At 36.6% G+C, this 16,940-nt stretch overlaps 1 protein-coding gene across 1 annotated transcript; it reads right to left on the bottom strand.

Annotated features, from left to right (window-relative positions):
- Nucleotides 1-5,280: 5,280 nt before the first annotated feature.
- Nucleotides 5,281-14,986, bottom strand: LOC135688989 (uncharacterized). The gene is made up of 15 exons (XM_065206076.2): nucleotides 14,843-14,986; nucleotides 14,296-14,411; nucleotides 13,569-13,832; nucleotides 12,904-13,218; nucleotides 12,342-12,417; nucleotides 11,971-11,995; nucleotides 10,046-10,108; nucleotides 9,426-9,515; nucleotides 8,788-8,853; nucleotides 8,593-8,646; nucleotides 8,353-8,426; nucleotides 7,568-7,865; nucleotides 6,725-6,787; nucleotides 5,692-6,294; nucleotides 5,281-5,332 (listed from the first exon to the last, which is right to left on the bottom strand). The coding sequence occupies exons 2-14, from the start codon at nucleotides 14,353-14,355 to the stop codon at nucleotides 6,123-6,125; spliced, it is 1,620 nt and encodes a 539-aa protein (XP_065062148.2). The 5' UTR covers nucleotides 14,356-14,411; nucleotides 14,843-14,986; the 3' UTR covers nucleotides 5,281-5,332; nucleotides 5,692-6,122.
- Between the last annotated feature and the right edge of the window lie 1,954 nt (nucleotides 14,987-16,940).

Genomic DNA, 16,940 nt, shown 5'->3' on the forward strand with positions numbered 1-16,940 from the left:
TGGGTCGCTAAAGTACAGTCGTTTCATCAAACGTATTCAATGTGTTGGAGGAAGAATTGGAAGATGAAAGAGGAGAGACGCCTTTTTGAGCAGGATGGCTATTGCTTTTTGAGAAATGACAGTCAATGGTTGGAAGGGGGAAACTAGGCCTAAAAGAAAAACCACATTTGTGCGGAAAACGGATGGACCAGATGAAATTTCTGGCTGTAACAGTTAATATTTGGTGGTCAAAGTGTGGAGGGACAAAGGTGTAATCGCTAGGAAAATTCCCCTAGACGTCTCAAAAATGTGGTAATAGGGACTCTGCTGCGCCTGTAACCTTTTCCACTGGTCTTTGTGTTTCAGGAAACTTCCATCCTGTCCATCTGAATTCAATCCGAGTGAAATTTCAATCCCACGAAAATCATCATTAAAAATATCCAGTTCACCCGACCGTAGTTCTAGATACCCAATCTACCACGCACAAACAGGATTCTTTTTACCCCTGTGATCCAAAACCAATTAGGTGACATATCGCTTTAAATTTATTATATTCATCAATTAAAGGCATACATTTACAAAGACTGTTATATTCAAGAAACTGAAAAATTTCTAATTCATTCCGAAATGCAAAATTCACTATGCAAATGATTTATCATAAATCAGAACAAGCAATGGTTTTTCTAATTTCTTTTAAAACTATTTCGTAGTTCTTTTTTTGCTTTTTAAAGCCGCTACTCAATGTCTCAATCAACGAGTCAAAATCCTTAAGATTTGGTTTCACCCCGACAACGCCGAGATCGACGCGACTGAGCGAGTAAAGAATTTTTCGTTTACAAACTTGATATTCTTCTCTCAGCTGTTCTTCATCTGTTTTCACAACCAACACATCTTCTGTTATTGATTTGCATTCAGCCTCAAGCTCTTCTACTTTTCTTTTTAGTTCTAAATTCTTTTCTTCAAATTCTGCATTAACAGCCCCTAGTATTTCGATTTCCTTGCACATAGTCAGGACTGGGTCTTCTCTTTTGCCTAGAATAGATTAAACACCAAATAATAAAAAAGAGCAGAAGGTAGTTATAATAAGATGCCATCTTCAACTGGATTTAATGACATCGTTGCCAAATCTTGCTACACGATAACGACAAGAGAATTTTATGACAAGGACCTCCTTTTTAGGATTATTTGCATCCACTAGGAAAGAGCTTCCTACCAAGAAATTTCTTCCATTGAACTCTTCTCCCTCTAAAGGGCTTTCAGTGCAGAGCAAATACAGATTTACAGCGAGTACTCTCGTTTTACGTGAATATAAATGAAAATTCGTGTTAAGTCTTTCTGTGCAATCAATGCTTAGCAAGTAGTTCCTATTAATGTTAATTCATTTTAACTCATTAATTCATCAATTATAAAAGCATTCCTCAATTTACGGCTTGACAATGCATTAGGCCTATATCTGCCATTGACTCTCGGATCTGATCAATGTTGTATCCACATTTCTTCAGTACACGAAAGGAGTATGTGAGCATGCAGATTAAATGGTCTAAATCTCCGTGCCATCCCTAGATTTTGTACTACGCTGTCAAATAGTTTGTAACAAAAACAGATGAGCTTACTTGGAGAAGCCTTTTTTGCTTTGCTCATACACTCTTGGTCATAACCCTCGTCAGCAAATCTTTCATCGCAAGCCAATCTGAGCAACAAACATAAACAGAAAGCTGATAAACATTGTTACTTACAAGTAATAGTTTTGATACTATCCATGATATGTACATAATGTTAAATCTTCCAAATTTAATTTGTTAATACTTTGGCTAAATCTATCTTTCTGATTAGTGAATTTTATAATAAAGGATTAGTGAATTTAATCTTTCAAAGAAAGCTTTTTTAGTTGTAAGTGCAACAGGATAATGTGAGAGTATGTGAGAAATTTTGCCAAGGGTTTGTGTCCTGCCCTTGTCGTTCAACACGCTCGAACTTTCTCGATTTAGTAAAAATCATTATCAATATATATGCTTCAGCCTGGTAACCTGGAATTTAAAAGCATTGAGTGCTGGTTAAGAAAATAAGTATCCAATGAAAATACTTGCATTTCCTCTTCGGTAATCGCACTTGAAACAGCGTTCTTCGATTTGGCAAAAGACTCCGGGTTTTTCTCGTAAAGACTATTCACGATTTCTAGAACAAAAGCTCAATGAAGAAGCAGATATGTCGTCATCAAATTAAAAGAACTGTACGACAAACTATGGGGGTAGCTAGGAATTTGACATTGGGGGGGGGGGGGTAGCACTTTGACATTAAGGGGCCAAAGATTTTCATTACCAACATATAGAAATGACTATATTGAACAAAACGTACAGTGGTAACGCACAAATATGTACAAACCAACACAGTAATCGGAGAGAGGGTTAGAAGGCAACATGTGCACATTTTCAAACTCAGTATGATCTGCAAACGTTTCAAGTCGGGTACCCTCTAGAATATTGGGGGCCAGACCCCCACCGCCCCCCTTGCTACCCCCTGCAACAAACAATCTTGAAGCAAAATACGTTCCAACATAACTGAGAGCCTAACAACACTATCTTCTAAGGTCAACGCGTGAGTTTGACATGATAACTAAAATGTTGATGGTCTTAAGCACAAAGTGCCAAATGCAGATATGTTTTGTACAATGAAATAGTCTTTTATATTTCAAGTAGCTATTTATGTAAAGGAACCAAGAGTGGTTTAAAAATGAAATTTTTTGACAAACCTTCCTCTTCAACTGATGAATATGAAATTTTTCCTTCAAGCAGCAGAGCGGCTCTGGGACAGGCTGTTGCACTGTAATTGAAGCAAGAGTTCGATTAAAGGTTTTTTGCGCTACATGAAGAAATGAAGATTCCTGTAACTAGCATAACATAATTCAAGGTAGAAGAAACCAAGCTGCTCGACTCGAACATCACCACGCCAAAACAGCAGCGGTAATGAGGGTTTGAGGAGAAGGTGCGATCGACCACAATTCCTATCCCCCTCCACCCTCACATCCCCCTCCAGCCCCACACGCCCTTATCCCCCTCCAACCCCACACACCCTTATCCCCCTCCAACCCCAAACGCCCTTATCCTCCTCCAACCCCAAATGCCCTTATCCTTCTCCACCCTAACACGCCCCTATCCCCCTCCACCCCCAACACGCCTCTTTCCCCCTACACCCCCCCCCCCACACAAACACACTCTTATGTCAAAACGTAGTCCACATTATTCTTCTGAAACTTAATAAGAATTCACTGGGTAGGGAAAGGTCCTATTTTTGCAAGCCTGGTGTAAAGCTCCAAAACGATGCAAAAAAGGCGCGGTGTCATGGGCTAGACCCATTACCTCGCCACTCTGCAGTAGCTGTTGCCGCCACTTATAGGAAGTACCTGTGACACACAAACGTCAAGCAAGCCTGTATTTCGTCATTGCGCAAAGCAGCATTACGTCACATTATAACAAAGATTTAACAGTGAGCATGCATTAGAAAACAAACCTTCTATGGGTTGAAAACTTTCCGGTTATATGGCCTCGCCCATCACAGCTTGGTATTGGGCATCTAACAACGACAAAATGGTGAACAAAAGTAAATTATAGAAAATTTAGTTGCAATAAATGGAAGAGAAAATAAGCTGCACCAAAAAAGAGAGTGTTTATTCAAAGAATCATAGGAAAATCCACTGCAGAGTAACAGTTGGCAGTTTCTAAGAAAGTTAGGCCTGAAAGGAAAGCAAGAAATGAACAATAATTAAACACATCGACCATAACGATTAAATAGCATGGCGTAAGAAAAGATATTCTCCACAACGAATCATCAAATATTCTTGCAAATCCCTTGATAACGTGCCTAATGGTGATTAAATAATGATTAAAACTTTTATTTTATTCAAACATGGAAGAAGACTCGTTAAAATTGATTAATGACGAAAATCAATTGGAAACGTACCTCACTTCGATATCTGAAAGGAACAAAAATTTGAAAAGAATCTTTAAAAAGAATTTCAAAAAACAGCAAGAAAATATGATCAATAATTCAGCCTCGCTATATGGGTTTGCTATAGTGGAGTGTAAAATATGAAACGGTGAATCATTATTTTTAAAAGCCATTTGTTTTGTTTTAAAAAAGACTTCTTGCTAAATGAACAAAAAATGATATAAAGGACTTGGGCTTATCTGAGTAGCTTCACTTTTCGTAAAAGTTACCTCAAGGTATCACAAATGAAAACCATATCATTGGAAGGGGGTAAGGGTTTTTAAAATGTTTTTTGAAGAAAATCAAGAAGTCGGTTGCAATATTTTTCAAGAATAGTGAATTAAACCACTATCACTTTTACCTGATGGAACCATAACTTTGGCGACCATTGGACAACCAGAGAGACTGAAACACAAAAACAGAACATTTTGAAAGTACAAAATAAAGATGAAACTGATTTACAAATTTTGGCTACAAAGAGTGATGGATAACTATTTACGAGAAAGCAAGAGCTCCTATCAATTTCAAAAGAACAGCAATTGTCACTTCTTGATAAGAATATATTTGTATGTTATCAAAACTAAAGAAAAACGAGTCGTGATAGAAAAAACCAGGCGTCCATTTGTGAGTTATTGTCATAAAAACTGTTTTTTGTATGGATAAGAGAACTAAGCTAAAAAGGATAATCAATGCAAAGAATGAACGATGCCTAAAGAAATCCCAGTTTGATTCACTCGATTTACAGCCAGACCTTAAATAAACGCTACTGATGCAACAGACGCCAGCAAGCCTGTCTGGTTTTGAAATAACCGCTCTTTCAAGGTCTGGCGTTAGTTTCAATATTTGTCGATAGCAAGACCCGAGTTTAAGTTAGGCATTTTGAATCGTATTCTGATATGGTCGAAAATAAACATGGCAGTCTAAAAGACAGATGAAAACATCAAAGTCGAAATAAACAATAGCAGCAGAAAGAATTAAAGTCGGGGAAATAATCGATTGCTATTTCAAAAAAAATATCATTAAATAATATTCTTATATCGTTTATATAATGGAGAGGGTCTGTCAAGAAAGAAAATAAGATCGTTTTTTGTATCAGTTGTTTGTCTTTGAACAAACTGAATTGCTGAACCTTCATAAAATTTGATTTTTCATCAAATTTATAAACGCCAAGTTTTAAGTAAATACCGGTTTTGAAAACAAGCCGGTCTTGAAAACAGATCGGTCTTGAAAACATGTCGGTCTTGAAAACATTCCGGGCTATTCGAGTAAATACGGTTTTGTGAAAAAGGTTTTGGTCATTTCATACCTGTCATGAGTAAGAAGGCCTGGTACAACGTGACCGACGCCATCACAACCAGGGTAAGGACAGCTGAAACACAAAAATCATTAGGGAGAGCTGAAGAATGCAGGGAAAATACCATGATTGGATCCAACAAAAGGTTTTATAGGGAGGGAATGTCAGATGGCAGGGGTGTGCTACTGCTACAATCTACAACATATTCGATGCATGGGCTGAAAGTCTTTACAGTTCAACCAAAGGTTGCTCAAACCTAAAAGTCATTTTCAACATTACACACAATAGTTTGAGGTAAATGGAATTCCTTCAATATAAAAAAGAAACATTCAGGGAATCGCGAAAAGTTTTTAACACAGAGATAATATGTAGGATTAAACAGTTAAAGCACCATTGTTTTGAAATAAACTATAAAATTAAGAACATGATCTCACCCATCTGCAAACACAGCAATTCATCAGTCAAAGGAAAATTGCATGAAATAGAAGAAATTAAATATAAATTAATGTCATTTGCTAAAGTGTATTAAAACCCATTAGCATTTAGAAAAGGTCCGATTCGAATCTCATTGACTATTCTGGTCTATAATTGACTTCTAAATCGATTCCATTTTCTAAGAAGCATAGCTACACAGCATGGTTGATTTTCAAAGGACTTGCTGATGCAAAACATACAACTACCATTTGAGACATAAAGAAGATAAATTTTCCTAATCACGATTCATAAAGCAGAAACGAGAACCCCTGTCTAAAACAAAAGAAGGTTTAAAGACTAAAAAAATCGGACAAGCAAGCCAATTCCTACAAATACAACAATAAGTTTGACTTTTGATCTCCTTAAGGGGTAACATGCTCCAACGGGGGTTCTAGCCCATTAACCCTCCTCTAGCACCACATCTTAGCAGAAACAGCAGTAGTTCTTGGACGGAAATTGAAAACCGAGAAGCTATTACACTGACTCGATTAGAAACTGATGCTAAAATTAAGTACAGACCTGTCTCTTTACTTAGTTTGGCTGCTAATGGGCACCCGTAGAGACTGAAAACGAAAACGAGGCCACAGTTATATAACGAATACCAAACATTGCCTGAAATGTGGAGCATCATTTCAGTTTCAGTAGAAGGACGCCAACGAAAATCATCCTAGGAGTCATTGCAGAGAAAAACAAAAAACCCAGTTATTTCAAATTCAAATTGAAGTCAAATTGAATTTTTCTACCAGTTATTTCTCTTTTTCTCCGTAACTGAATCTCTAGGATGGTTTCCGCTGTGAAACGTATATTAAGAGAATACAATAGAAATAAACAATGAAGATTTACATTTAGTCCAAGAAGAAACAACACATCATCAGAAAAGGACCCGAACTGATTTCAACGCAGTCAAAATCAACTGGAGACATCTATTGACGATTTCATCGGGGATTCGTGAGACCATAAAACCCTATTTTATAAAAAAAATGGCAAAGTTACCTTCTATGCTTAATAAATTTGCCTGTAACGTGTCCTTCGCCACTGCAACCAGGAAACTCGCACCTAAAAAAGTCGTAGAATATTAAAAACAAGACAGTCACTCTACGAACAAACACCTTCTTCGCGCAGTGACTCGCTGTTCGAAAGGCATCTATTTTCACAACAACCAAAGCAGATTTTCTTTATACTAAAGCATTTCCAGGCTTCGACGTCTGTTATCAATAGACAGGCCAAACAGAGTGAATATTGCTCTTTCACGCATTGACAGGAAAGAAAAACTCCCAGCAAACAAGAAGCAACACTCCAGTTAAGATATAATTTCATGTTTACGAGATATGTGGAAACAGGATTTCGACAAATAAAGTTTTCTAAACGGAATCAGAGAGGCCCTCTTTGGCCAAAGAAGGAATATACAATACATGCTATAAAGCTTGTGTACACTGTTCACGCGATACAACAACCTAGACATCTCACCAGAGCATATGAAGCAGCACACTGCCAAACGCACGAACTCAACCCCACAACTCTTCCTCCCTCCCTAGATCTTGTAAGCTTTGGAATCCGCTACCCCCGTTCTGTTTCCTTACAACCTGTCTTTATCAAAACAACAATAACTAAGCCTGATCTTCTCTCTCTCTCTCTCTCTCTCTCTCTCTCTCTCTCTCTCTCTCTCTCTCTCTCTCTCTCTCTCTCTCTCTCTCTCTCTCTCTCTCTCTCTTCTTGATTCCTTCCCAATTTTTCTTGTTAGGACCTAGCTATAGGCACTGGAGTTTTTCCCAAACACTGCCAGCTAAAAAATGTACCTTCATTTAAAGACTACATAGTTGAAGAAGTTACACTCACCTTGCATTCGAAGACTTCCTCTTCAACCTGAGTACATTTCCCTCCCCCTCTGTGATGTCCCACAAAGAATCTTTGCTGCTACTTCGCTTCTTGCTTTTTCCTCTTCCACGAGGTTTCTTCTCATCAACGCTACTTAAAGGATTCATTACCTCACCAGAATTATCCATCTTTTCAAGCTCTTCACTTGATACAGATTCATCAAAGATCTCCTCCATGCTTGCATCCAATGAATTTTCGTTGGGGATTTCTTTCAAATCTTCCATTGCACACTCAGAAGAAGCACGCACTCTTCCACGTCCTGAAATATCGTTTTGGTTATTGCAGTTTCCATGCTTGGTTTTGTTAACACATTTACATTGTTCGTTTAGTTCCCGGACATGGACGTTTTCTAGCATTCGTAGTTAAGTTTCATGTAAAAATAATGAGTAGTATCACTTTTTTATAAATATCTAGAAGAAAGAAAAATCATATCAAACTAGTGCGAGGATGGCTCAGTTGTTAGAGGCGCTTACTGAGGACCTGAGGTGTGAGTCCCTGGCATGACCAAACCTTCACCAAGAGTGGGGAGAGTCGCCAGCTCTCTGTAATTCCAGGCGTAGGAATCACGAGGTTTGGTCACATCGACAGTAAGGACCAGGACACTGGTCGATAAAGATAGCTTCTCAGTGTCCTAAAAACTACCTTCGGATGCTAGGTAGAACAAAACACATTACAAAAACAAATAAAATACAAAATACATATAGACTTTCCTTAAACAAAAATTGAAAGAGGGTTATAAAAATTACCACGGTTTGTTCCTTTGCCTCTTTTGGAAACAGCGTCAGATGCGAATGAGGCCAGTGAATCTGAAGATCCCCGGCTACAAAAAAAATTAGCCAAGTGATATCTTTAATATTGGCAGAAAGGAGCAATGGATACTAGATCGTAGTTATAGCAAAAATGTATTTATGTACAATAGAACTGGTGTTGAAAAAGAGTTAAAAAGGATAATGTTTTAATAAACATTAAATAAACAGGCAAAATACCTTTCTAAGTCAAATTCTTTTGAAAAAGAATTTCTTCTTGGACAACCATACAAACTGAAATAGACATGATCAGCTTTATCAAACGGTGATGAATTAACATTTAGCCCTACAATAGTCAATCAGCTTAACTGTATCAAAGGTAAATTTACTATAAATAATTCGCTTTAAAAGCATTTATATGCTTGAGTCGCAAACCTTCTATGGGATGAAAACATTCCACCTTTTATATGGCCAGATCCATCGCATCCCGGTGTTGGGCACCTAATAAGCAGGCAGTTAATTAAAATGATATATATTAGAAGATGATTGTAATCAAAACATAAGATCAAAATCCCTTTTAACAAAAGTGTATAGATTAGAACTTGAAATAAATACCAGATACGTTTCAATACAATTGTTTTTCCTTGCTTGTACTTTGAACATAGAACAACACAAATTAACAGTTCATCTCTTTTTAAACCTGACTTACAGGTTTTTAACCTTATTGCAGCTTTGAATCAAAGAATATAGAAACAACTTTGATGTTTGTAATAACAAAATACTCCATTGAGATATAGCAAGTAACTTGGAAACCCAAGGTTTGAATTTCGTTACCTTTTTTAATTCTCTTCACGAATGATACCATTTCCATCCGTCTTCTTCAAAACGATATTAATACGAAAGACAAATATCATACGACCTACTAGTAGTACAGAGACTAGCTTTCAAAGCCATGGTAAGGTTTCGTTGCAGCTTCGGAGATAGCAAGGTTTTCCCTGACTGTGCGCAAGAGCAGGACACAAGAAGGCAAAACGCGAAAGAATAAATGGCACAACTGAAATAAACTCACTCACTTGTTACTTTCTGATTCTTTAGAATCCACGGAATCAGATCTGTGGCTTTTCTTTTTGAATTCCCTCTGTGCAACCGGACAATTCAAAACACTGTTAAAATAACAAGAAGAACAGGACAATTTGAAACACTGTTCAAAAACAAGACGAACCGGACAATTTGAAACACTTTTCAAAAAACACGAAGACAATTGTAAATACGATTCAAATAATAAGAAAAACCGGACAATTCTAAATACGATTCAAATAACAAGAACCGGACAATTTGAAACACGGTTCAAATAACAAGAAGAACCGGAAAATTTGAGACACGGTTCAGATGGCAAGTAGAACCGGACAGTATGAAACACTGTTCAAACAACACGAAGAACCGGGCAATTTGAAACACAGTTCAAATAAAAAGAAGAACCGGGCAAATCAAAGCACTGTTGCATCTAAATCATTGGGGTAAAAGCGTTCTAGTGTCTTAATGCCAGAGCCTTTAAAATACTCCGAAACAATGTCAGCTCCTAACCCCTCCAAAATAGAAGTTTCTCAAATATATGTATGTATTCCCATATCATAATTAAGTGTAAGTAACAAAGGTTATAGCAAAGAGATAGATCTACATATGATCCACTTACCCTCTGTGGGAAGAATATTTTCCGTTAACATGGCCTTTGCCGTTGCATCCAGGCGTAGGGCACCTAAGTATGCAATCAAATCACAATCACAGCGAGCGAACTTCATTTTTCAGGTGAGGGGGGGGGGGTGGACTTCAAAAAACAAGTAAATTTCGACGAAAAATGTACCAACAAAAGCGCTAAAGACTATGTTAAAACTGACAATTAAGCAAAAGCTGGTACTCTAGCCCCCATATCCCCGCATTTCCGCCCCTGCACAAATACATGGAGCTTTTTAATCAAAGAGCGAAGGATACTATTGCTCCTTGTCAGGGTCTGGTCGAAGCTTGGGTGTGAATATGTCAAAATACGCCAAAAGGAAAACAGATTGAATATTTTATCCTTTTGCATCAAAGAGAATTTATGTCCCAGGCAGTCTAATGTAAATGTAGGAAGGGGTCTAAAAAAGTACAAGGTTACAACTGAATAAAAGAGGCTTTACTGGTGGTTTACCTCTTGATATTTTTCATTTTCTGCAAAAAGTGGGGGGAGCTAAAGCCCCCAGCCCCCGGCCGCCCGTTCCACGGTGCCTATGCTCCTAGTTAAAGTTTCTTAAGAGAGGTTTTCTCATCACCTCATACATACATACATCAAACACAGTAAAATAAAAACCAGATGAACGGCCTTCAACGGCGTTTATAATTTTGTTTGTGCAGAAGTTCTCTTTGTTTCTATTGTTCTTTAAGTTAATCGTGATTATATGGAAAGCAGTTGCTCAAAATCATAACACATTGCATAATATAAAGCAAATAAAAGAATTTACTATTTCTAATAGAATTACATGAGGTGTTTTATCTTGTACTAGACATGTCTTCTACCTCATTAATTTTTTCGAAAGATTTCTTCTGGTAATTCAATGTTGTAGAGAATTCTTCTCTTTACAGTTAAACAAATGTTTTGCTAACAAACGATCAGACTTTTGCCAGAGAGCTTTTGGCTTTCCTCTTACTTTAAGTTTACAGAAACATCACGTAAAAGCTTCAAATATAACGCTGTAATTTGCCTCTGGAGTTCTAGTACTGAACAGTACTTAACTCTGAGTTTCTTCCTCAATTTGGTGATTCGACATAAGCTTAGCAGATTCTAAACGTTGAGGAGGGATAGCAAGGATCTTGTCCAAATATTGTTGCTTCAATGAAATATAACTGCCTAAATGTAGCTTAAAATCAGGGCTGCAGAGATGTTTTTGAGGTCCTTGGGTGAAACTGAATGATGAGGCCCCCTGGAAGCAAAGCAAGCAACAATTTTTGCAACCATGCTCTAAAGATCACATTAATGTGTTAATATCCTTGCGATCATCTTGAACATTTTGCAAAATTCTGTTAATTTAATAAATTCCATTTTACTGCATTTATTATTTTATGAGTGTTCTGAACCCTGAGGGGCTGGGGCAATTCACCCTTCTGCCCCCTTTTGTGGCCCTGTTTGAAATATGATAAATTTTGACTGACTAGGAGGGTTGAAACCCTCCCAGCACCTATGTCTCCTTATCTTATGGCAATGTATTCAGTGGCGTCACCAGCTTGAACAAAAACTGGGTTGGACAAAAACAAATTTTCTTGGCCATGTCCTTCAGACTCTTGGGAAATTCTGTTTTTAGTATTTTGATCTATTTTAAGATTTTTGGACAAGCAAATTTCTCAAGCAGCATTTTTTGTAAAGCTGGCTTTTTTGCTAGTGTGAAAATTGAAATCGATCTGATCAGCCCAACTCCCCGCACCCCCTCCCCCAAGGTTTATGTTGCGTAGGGATTCATATTCATCAGTTTAAAGCTGCTACCTTAGAGGACTGACATTCCATTCTTTCAAGAAGAAACAAAAACCAAAGCAAAGCTCTTCAAATAAATGTTCAACTCTAAATATTTCTCAAAAATCTGTAAAACCTACCCAGCAGCTTCTTTTACCCCTGTGACTGAAAAAAGTTAAAGATCTGTTAATTTTTTCACAAAAATAGTGATAAGAAAATATTTTCATCAAAACAATGCAAAAAATTCAGTGTAAATTTTTCTGAAGAATTTCATCAAAACAACTATATATTTCTATGTGAGTGAAAAAGTTTAAGAGCACTCTGTGGAAAAATTAAATTTCTCTGGGAAAATAAAATGAAGAGTAGAGTAAAAGAAAAATAGAAATGAAAAATCAAATGAGAATGAAAAAGGTTTCTAGTGCTCAAAGTTCTTAGCAGGAATTTCCCAATGAAAATGGAAACAAAGTTTTGATCTCAGCTTTTGTTCCATACCAGCATAGTCACTACATACCAGCAAAGGCTGAAAACTTTGTTTGTCTTCTTTCTTTTCTGTCGAGATAATTGCCCCCACTTTTGATAATCTTTCCCTACAAAGAAATAAAAAATTCCAAAATACAGTGGCAAGTTAGGAAAGATCAGGACATGTTTCAAGAAAGTGAAAAATAGGGAAGTTAAAAATTAACTGCTAAATTTTGTAAACATTGATTGTCCAAGAAAGTTAAATCTTGGCACTTACTCACTTAGGGGATTTAATGCTACAATTATTTGCTTTCACTAATTTCTTTTTACAGAAATTTTGAGACAATTAATTGCCCAATTATACAATCAATTTTTGAGCTCAAGAGCATCTGATTAGTTTTAGCTTGAAATGTGATAACTTGGTGAGAAGCTAAGTTGGCCAAATGGAGAGAAAAAGAGATTTGACTTGACAAATTGTTTTTAGGCTATTGTCTGTATGATGATAACCATAAATAACACAAGAGTATTTAATAAAATGGTGCCAGCTCCACCTGTCTCCTAAATAGATGCTCCCAGAGGTTTCTGTGAGCAATAAGCAAAATTTAAACTCATACCAGTCTGTATCCTCTACTTGTTTCTTCAGGTAAGCATTCTTTGGAGCAATAATATCTATTTCTAAACCATATAGCATAGGATTCTTCCAAAACTGCACCACAGCAAATACACTGAACATCTCCTTCATCTAAGTTTGGTTGCTTGTCTGAATTTTCAGCAACTTTCTCCATTTCAAGATTGCTATTTTCAACTGTATCATTAGATGAATCCCCTCCTTCAGTCACTGCAAGGATCTTTGAGTTTTCCCCATCTTCAGTCTTGCAGGGTTCCTCAACATCATTTTTCATTTGCTCTTGTAAATTATTCTGCTCAATCTGCAAAAAATAATTACCAATGCTTTAAAGTCAGTGAAAAATTATATTGGATTTTGAAAATTTGCAAAAATTCAAAAAATCATCTTGAAATACCCATCCCCAGAATGATACAAATCAAAGATGTGTATATTATAATCATAAAACATATCAAAGATGGAAATATTTCAATAATTAATCATAAGATAAAAAGGCAATCTAGAAGAAATTAAAGTCAGGTGTAGCAAGATCAGAAGATTTTAACCAAAATTATAAAAAAAATTGCTGCAGTACTACTACGAAAACAAGTCAAAATGATATAAAAATTATAACATAACAAATTATAAAAAACCAGAAAATCTCAGGCTACAAACCCTCAAAACTTCCTTTTTGTACTCAGCTAGGTCTTCTTCATACTTTTTCCATTTTTCAGTAAGTTTATCTTTATATGGTTTTTTCTCAATTTCAGTCATTTTCTGCCAGTCTCTCGCAGCAAGGCATGGAATTTTTTCACCCTCTTTTAGAGTTATATCCTTGACTTTGAATCGAAAATCTGCTAGAAATTGGAAGTATGCTGTCTGAGGGCGTTTTGGCTTTACTGGCATCCCAATTTCTTCTTTCACAGATTGAAGTGCTTGCTAATAAGATATCATAATTCCAAAAATAAGATGTTTCAAGCATAATTTCAAAGTTTTCACAATAATCACACATAAAAGGATATTATAAAAACTTCCAGATTGCAAAAGTGCAATTCATTATCATGAATTCTGACACTTTTCTTAGGGGTAAGTTTTACTGCATAAAACTAACAATAAGTATTTGGTTCTTTAAAGAAAAAAGTTTTTGCACACCAAGATTTTGATAAAACTTTAGAGGAGAGACCAATAAATCAAAAGTCTTTTGTAACATAAAAGTTTTTATATCATGTGGGAATGTTCAGATTTTTCATTCTAAAGAGTATCTGCCTTCCCTATCAACTAAAATAGAAAGTGGAATAAGCAATAAAAGGGCAAAATATGCCTTTAATTTAAATAGTCTACAAACCATCATTATTTTTATCCATCTTTAAGTTGATCCAAAATAAATGTTTTAAAAAATTACCTCCGGGATGTCTTTCGTTTCGCTTTCTCTGATCTCTCCGAATGAGAGTTTTCTTTTCATTTTGAAAACTGATGGAAAGAAAACTGCACTTGCTTTGTAAAACTTTATGTAAGTCTCTAGAAGAGAATAGGCAAGTCAGCTGGTTTGATAACAATCAAAGAATTGTGTGGCAGACGAGAAACAATGCAATCAGGCTGTGATGTGACCTTAAAAACCTCGAGGCAACTTTTGCGGAGTAGATTCCGGGCCCAGTAAAATAACCTGTTTCTCATTTATCAGAATGCAATGTGTCAAGACGGCATGATTTTATTTCCAATGAAAATAATTTTTCAGTTCTTAAGCTTAGAATTTGAAAGAGATTTAATCGATACTTATAAAAACTTAGTGTTGGCATAAAATAATTTTGGAGAGAGTTTAGTTGCTCGGAAAGAGATTAGCCTAGCTCACGCTGACTAACTTTTACTCTGCAAATGTTGAATTGCCAAAAATTTTATTGACCAACATAAAAACAAATCAAAGTTATCACTTTAAATTAAGGATGACCTACCCTGTTTAAAATTTCAACACTCTTCTTTAAGTTTTTGCATTTGTCGAAAAGTTTTCTTGAATTCCAATCGCATGTTTTCTTCCCTGCGCAAAGGTTTCGCCTCAATGGCGGCCATTAGAGTCCCCCGGCTTCTGAGTCTAATCTGGCCGCTTAACTTATGATGCCCGAGCCTTCAGCCAGTGACCGCTGATTGAGGGCCCATCAATTTGTTGTCAATAAAACAAGCATATAATTCTGGGGAAGGGGGGCTATAGCAATCCTTGAATAAAATTTCGAGGGAAGAGCGGATGGGTGAGCCCCTTGTCATTGTATAAAGTACTAGGGGCTGGATGTAGGAAGCATTTTAAACGTGGAAGGTTACCCTCTTTTAATGAAAACAATTTTACAAGATCACGAGCCTCAAAATTGATCAAAAGTTAAGAACGAGCCTCAAAATTCAAAACAAGCCGAGGCTGAACTACTGTATGGTGCAATTTCCAACAATGTTTTATCTTGAAAATGAAGAGTTTTTTGCAATCTAGGGGTGCTTTTTCTGTGAATTTTCAAACTTCTGTGGTCCCACTCACTTTGTTGGCAAATGAGGCCTGACCACCTCCCTAGAGCACAATAGCTAGCAACTGCACTGCTTACACCCTAATAGTGTAAGAACAAGGAAGAAGAATCCAGCCAGAAAGAAAGAAACAAAGAACTACTAGTCTGAACTTCAATTTATTGGTTCTGATATATAAAAAGGGTGTGCAGGATTAAGCAATCCGGTACTGGTACTCCATAGGCGCCTTATTCAATTTTTTTCTTCAATCTTCGTTGATGGATAATTGCTATCTCTTTGCGAAAACCATCCACTAGCAAATCGCATTTTCCAAAAGAGCTCCTATTGACTTTCCTATCGACTTAAAATTCCTTCGTATCTAACTATCTAACTACAGTCAAATGTTGAATAAATTTTCAGACAGAAATACCTATTAAGAAATTAAAAACTAGACAAAAATATTAAGAAATTAGATGCTATGCTCAAACTGAATAGTTTGAACTTCAAAACAAAAATATTGAACCTAGGCTTCATAAACAAAATCCATCTAGATTTCAACTGCGTCAGTTGAGATTTTCTATTCAAGAAAGGTTCTTCCTCACTGACGTTTTCTCAATTTTTGAAACAAAATGCCATGCAACTAAAGGACTAGGCCTTTATGTTTTATAGTTAAAAGAATTGAAACTCAAATGAATAAAATATTTTGGAGGTATGCATGATTGTGGAACTAGGCGAACCTTAAAATGGAACGGAGGGGTTATCAAAAGGAATAGAACCTAAAATGATCCTTGTGGTATTATCTAAAGGCCCCCTTTAAACAAATGCCGCATCAAAATAATTTTCATACCTCACACACGTCTCCGCATCCTGCGATAAGTAAAAATATTGTAGTTAAGAATAGGTGACCTTTTCTAGGTAGTAAATCTTCCTTATGGAAAACACCAATAATCCTAGAAATATACACATGCTTTACGGAACATTTAAGAGATCGACTCGACCCACTTACCAGAATGTTACCCCATCAAAGCGCAACATTATTGTCTTTGAAGCCATGGAAAGCAGGCACCGCGGAGCTTTGAGAAAAGCGGGGGACTAAAAAAGTGGGCGGAGGGGGGGGGGTTAAAACCGAATAAAAAGTGGTTTGACTAGTCATTGGTAGATTTTTCTGCATTTTTGGCAAAAAGTGGGGGTTATAGCCTCAAGCCCCCTTTTCTCCGTGGTGCCTGGATAGTAGTTGAAGGAAATTGTCTAGTTTCCATACTGCTCGACCTGATAGTCACAAATAAGCATGATTATTTATTTCAAGTAAAGGGTTAGGGTTAGGGTTAGGGTTGGGGTAAGGGTTGGGGTTAGGTTTAGGGTTATGTTTAGGGTAAACTAATTACGTCACCAGGTCGAGCAGTATGGAAACTAGACAGCTCCTAGTTGAAGCCTAAAGATGTGCTCTGGTTTGGTACTGTAATACCTCTAGGTTCCTTTGAACCCTGTATAAATGATTTGTTTCTTATTCAAGACATTCTGACTGAAATGCTGGTTCTCACTGAGATGCTGGGCAGAAATTTCTGATCA

Source organism: Rhopilema esculentum, chromosome 9, assembly GCF_057945365.1.
Source record: "Rhopilema esculentum isolate cy_ngs chromosome 9, ASM5794536v1, whole genome shotgun sequence".
In the NCBI taxonomy this organism is placed as follows: domain Eukaryota; kingdom Metazoa; phylum Cnidaria; class Scyphozoa; order Rhizostomeae; family Rhizostomatidae; genus Rhopilema; species Rhopilema esculentum.

What these genes read in the sequence shown, in the direction of transcription:
- LOC135688989 (XM_065206076.2), bottom strand. Translation starts at nt 14,355, where the DNA reads ATGAAAAGAAAACTCTCATTCGGAGAGATCAGAGAAAGCGAAACGAAA. An exon ending in AAAGTTTTCAGCCTTTGCTG is followed by an intron (nt 11,996 to 12,341) that starts GTATGTAGTGAC and finishes AACTTTTTTCAG; the next exon opens with TCACAGGGGTAAAAGAAGCT. An exon ending in AAATTTATTAAGCATAGAAG is followed by an intron (nt 6,295 to 6,724) that starts GTAACTTTGCCA and finishes TTTCGTTTTCAG; the next exon opens with TCTCTACGGGTGCCCATTAG.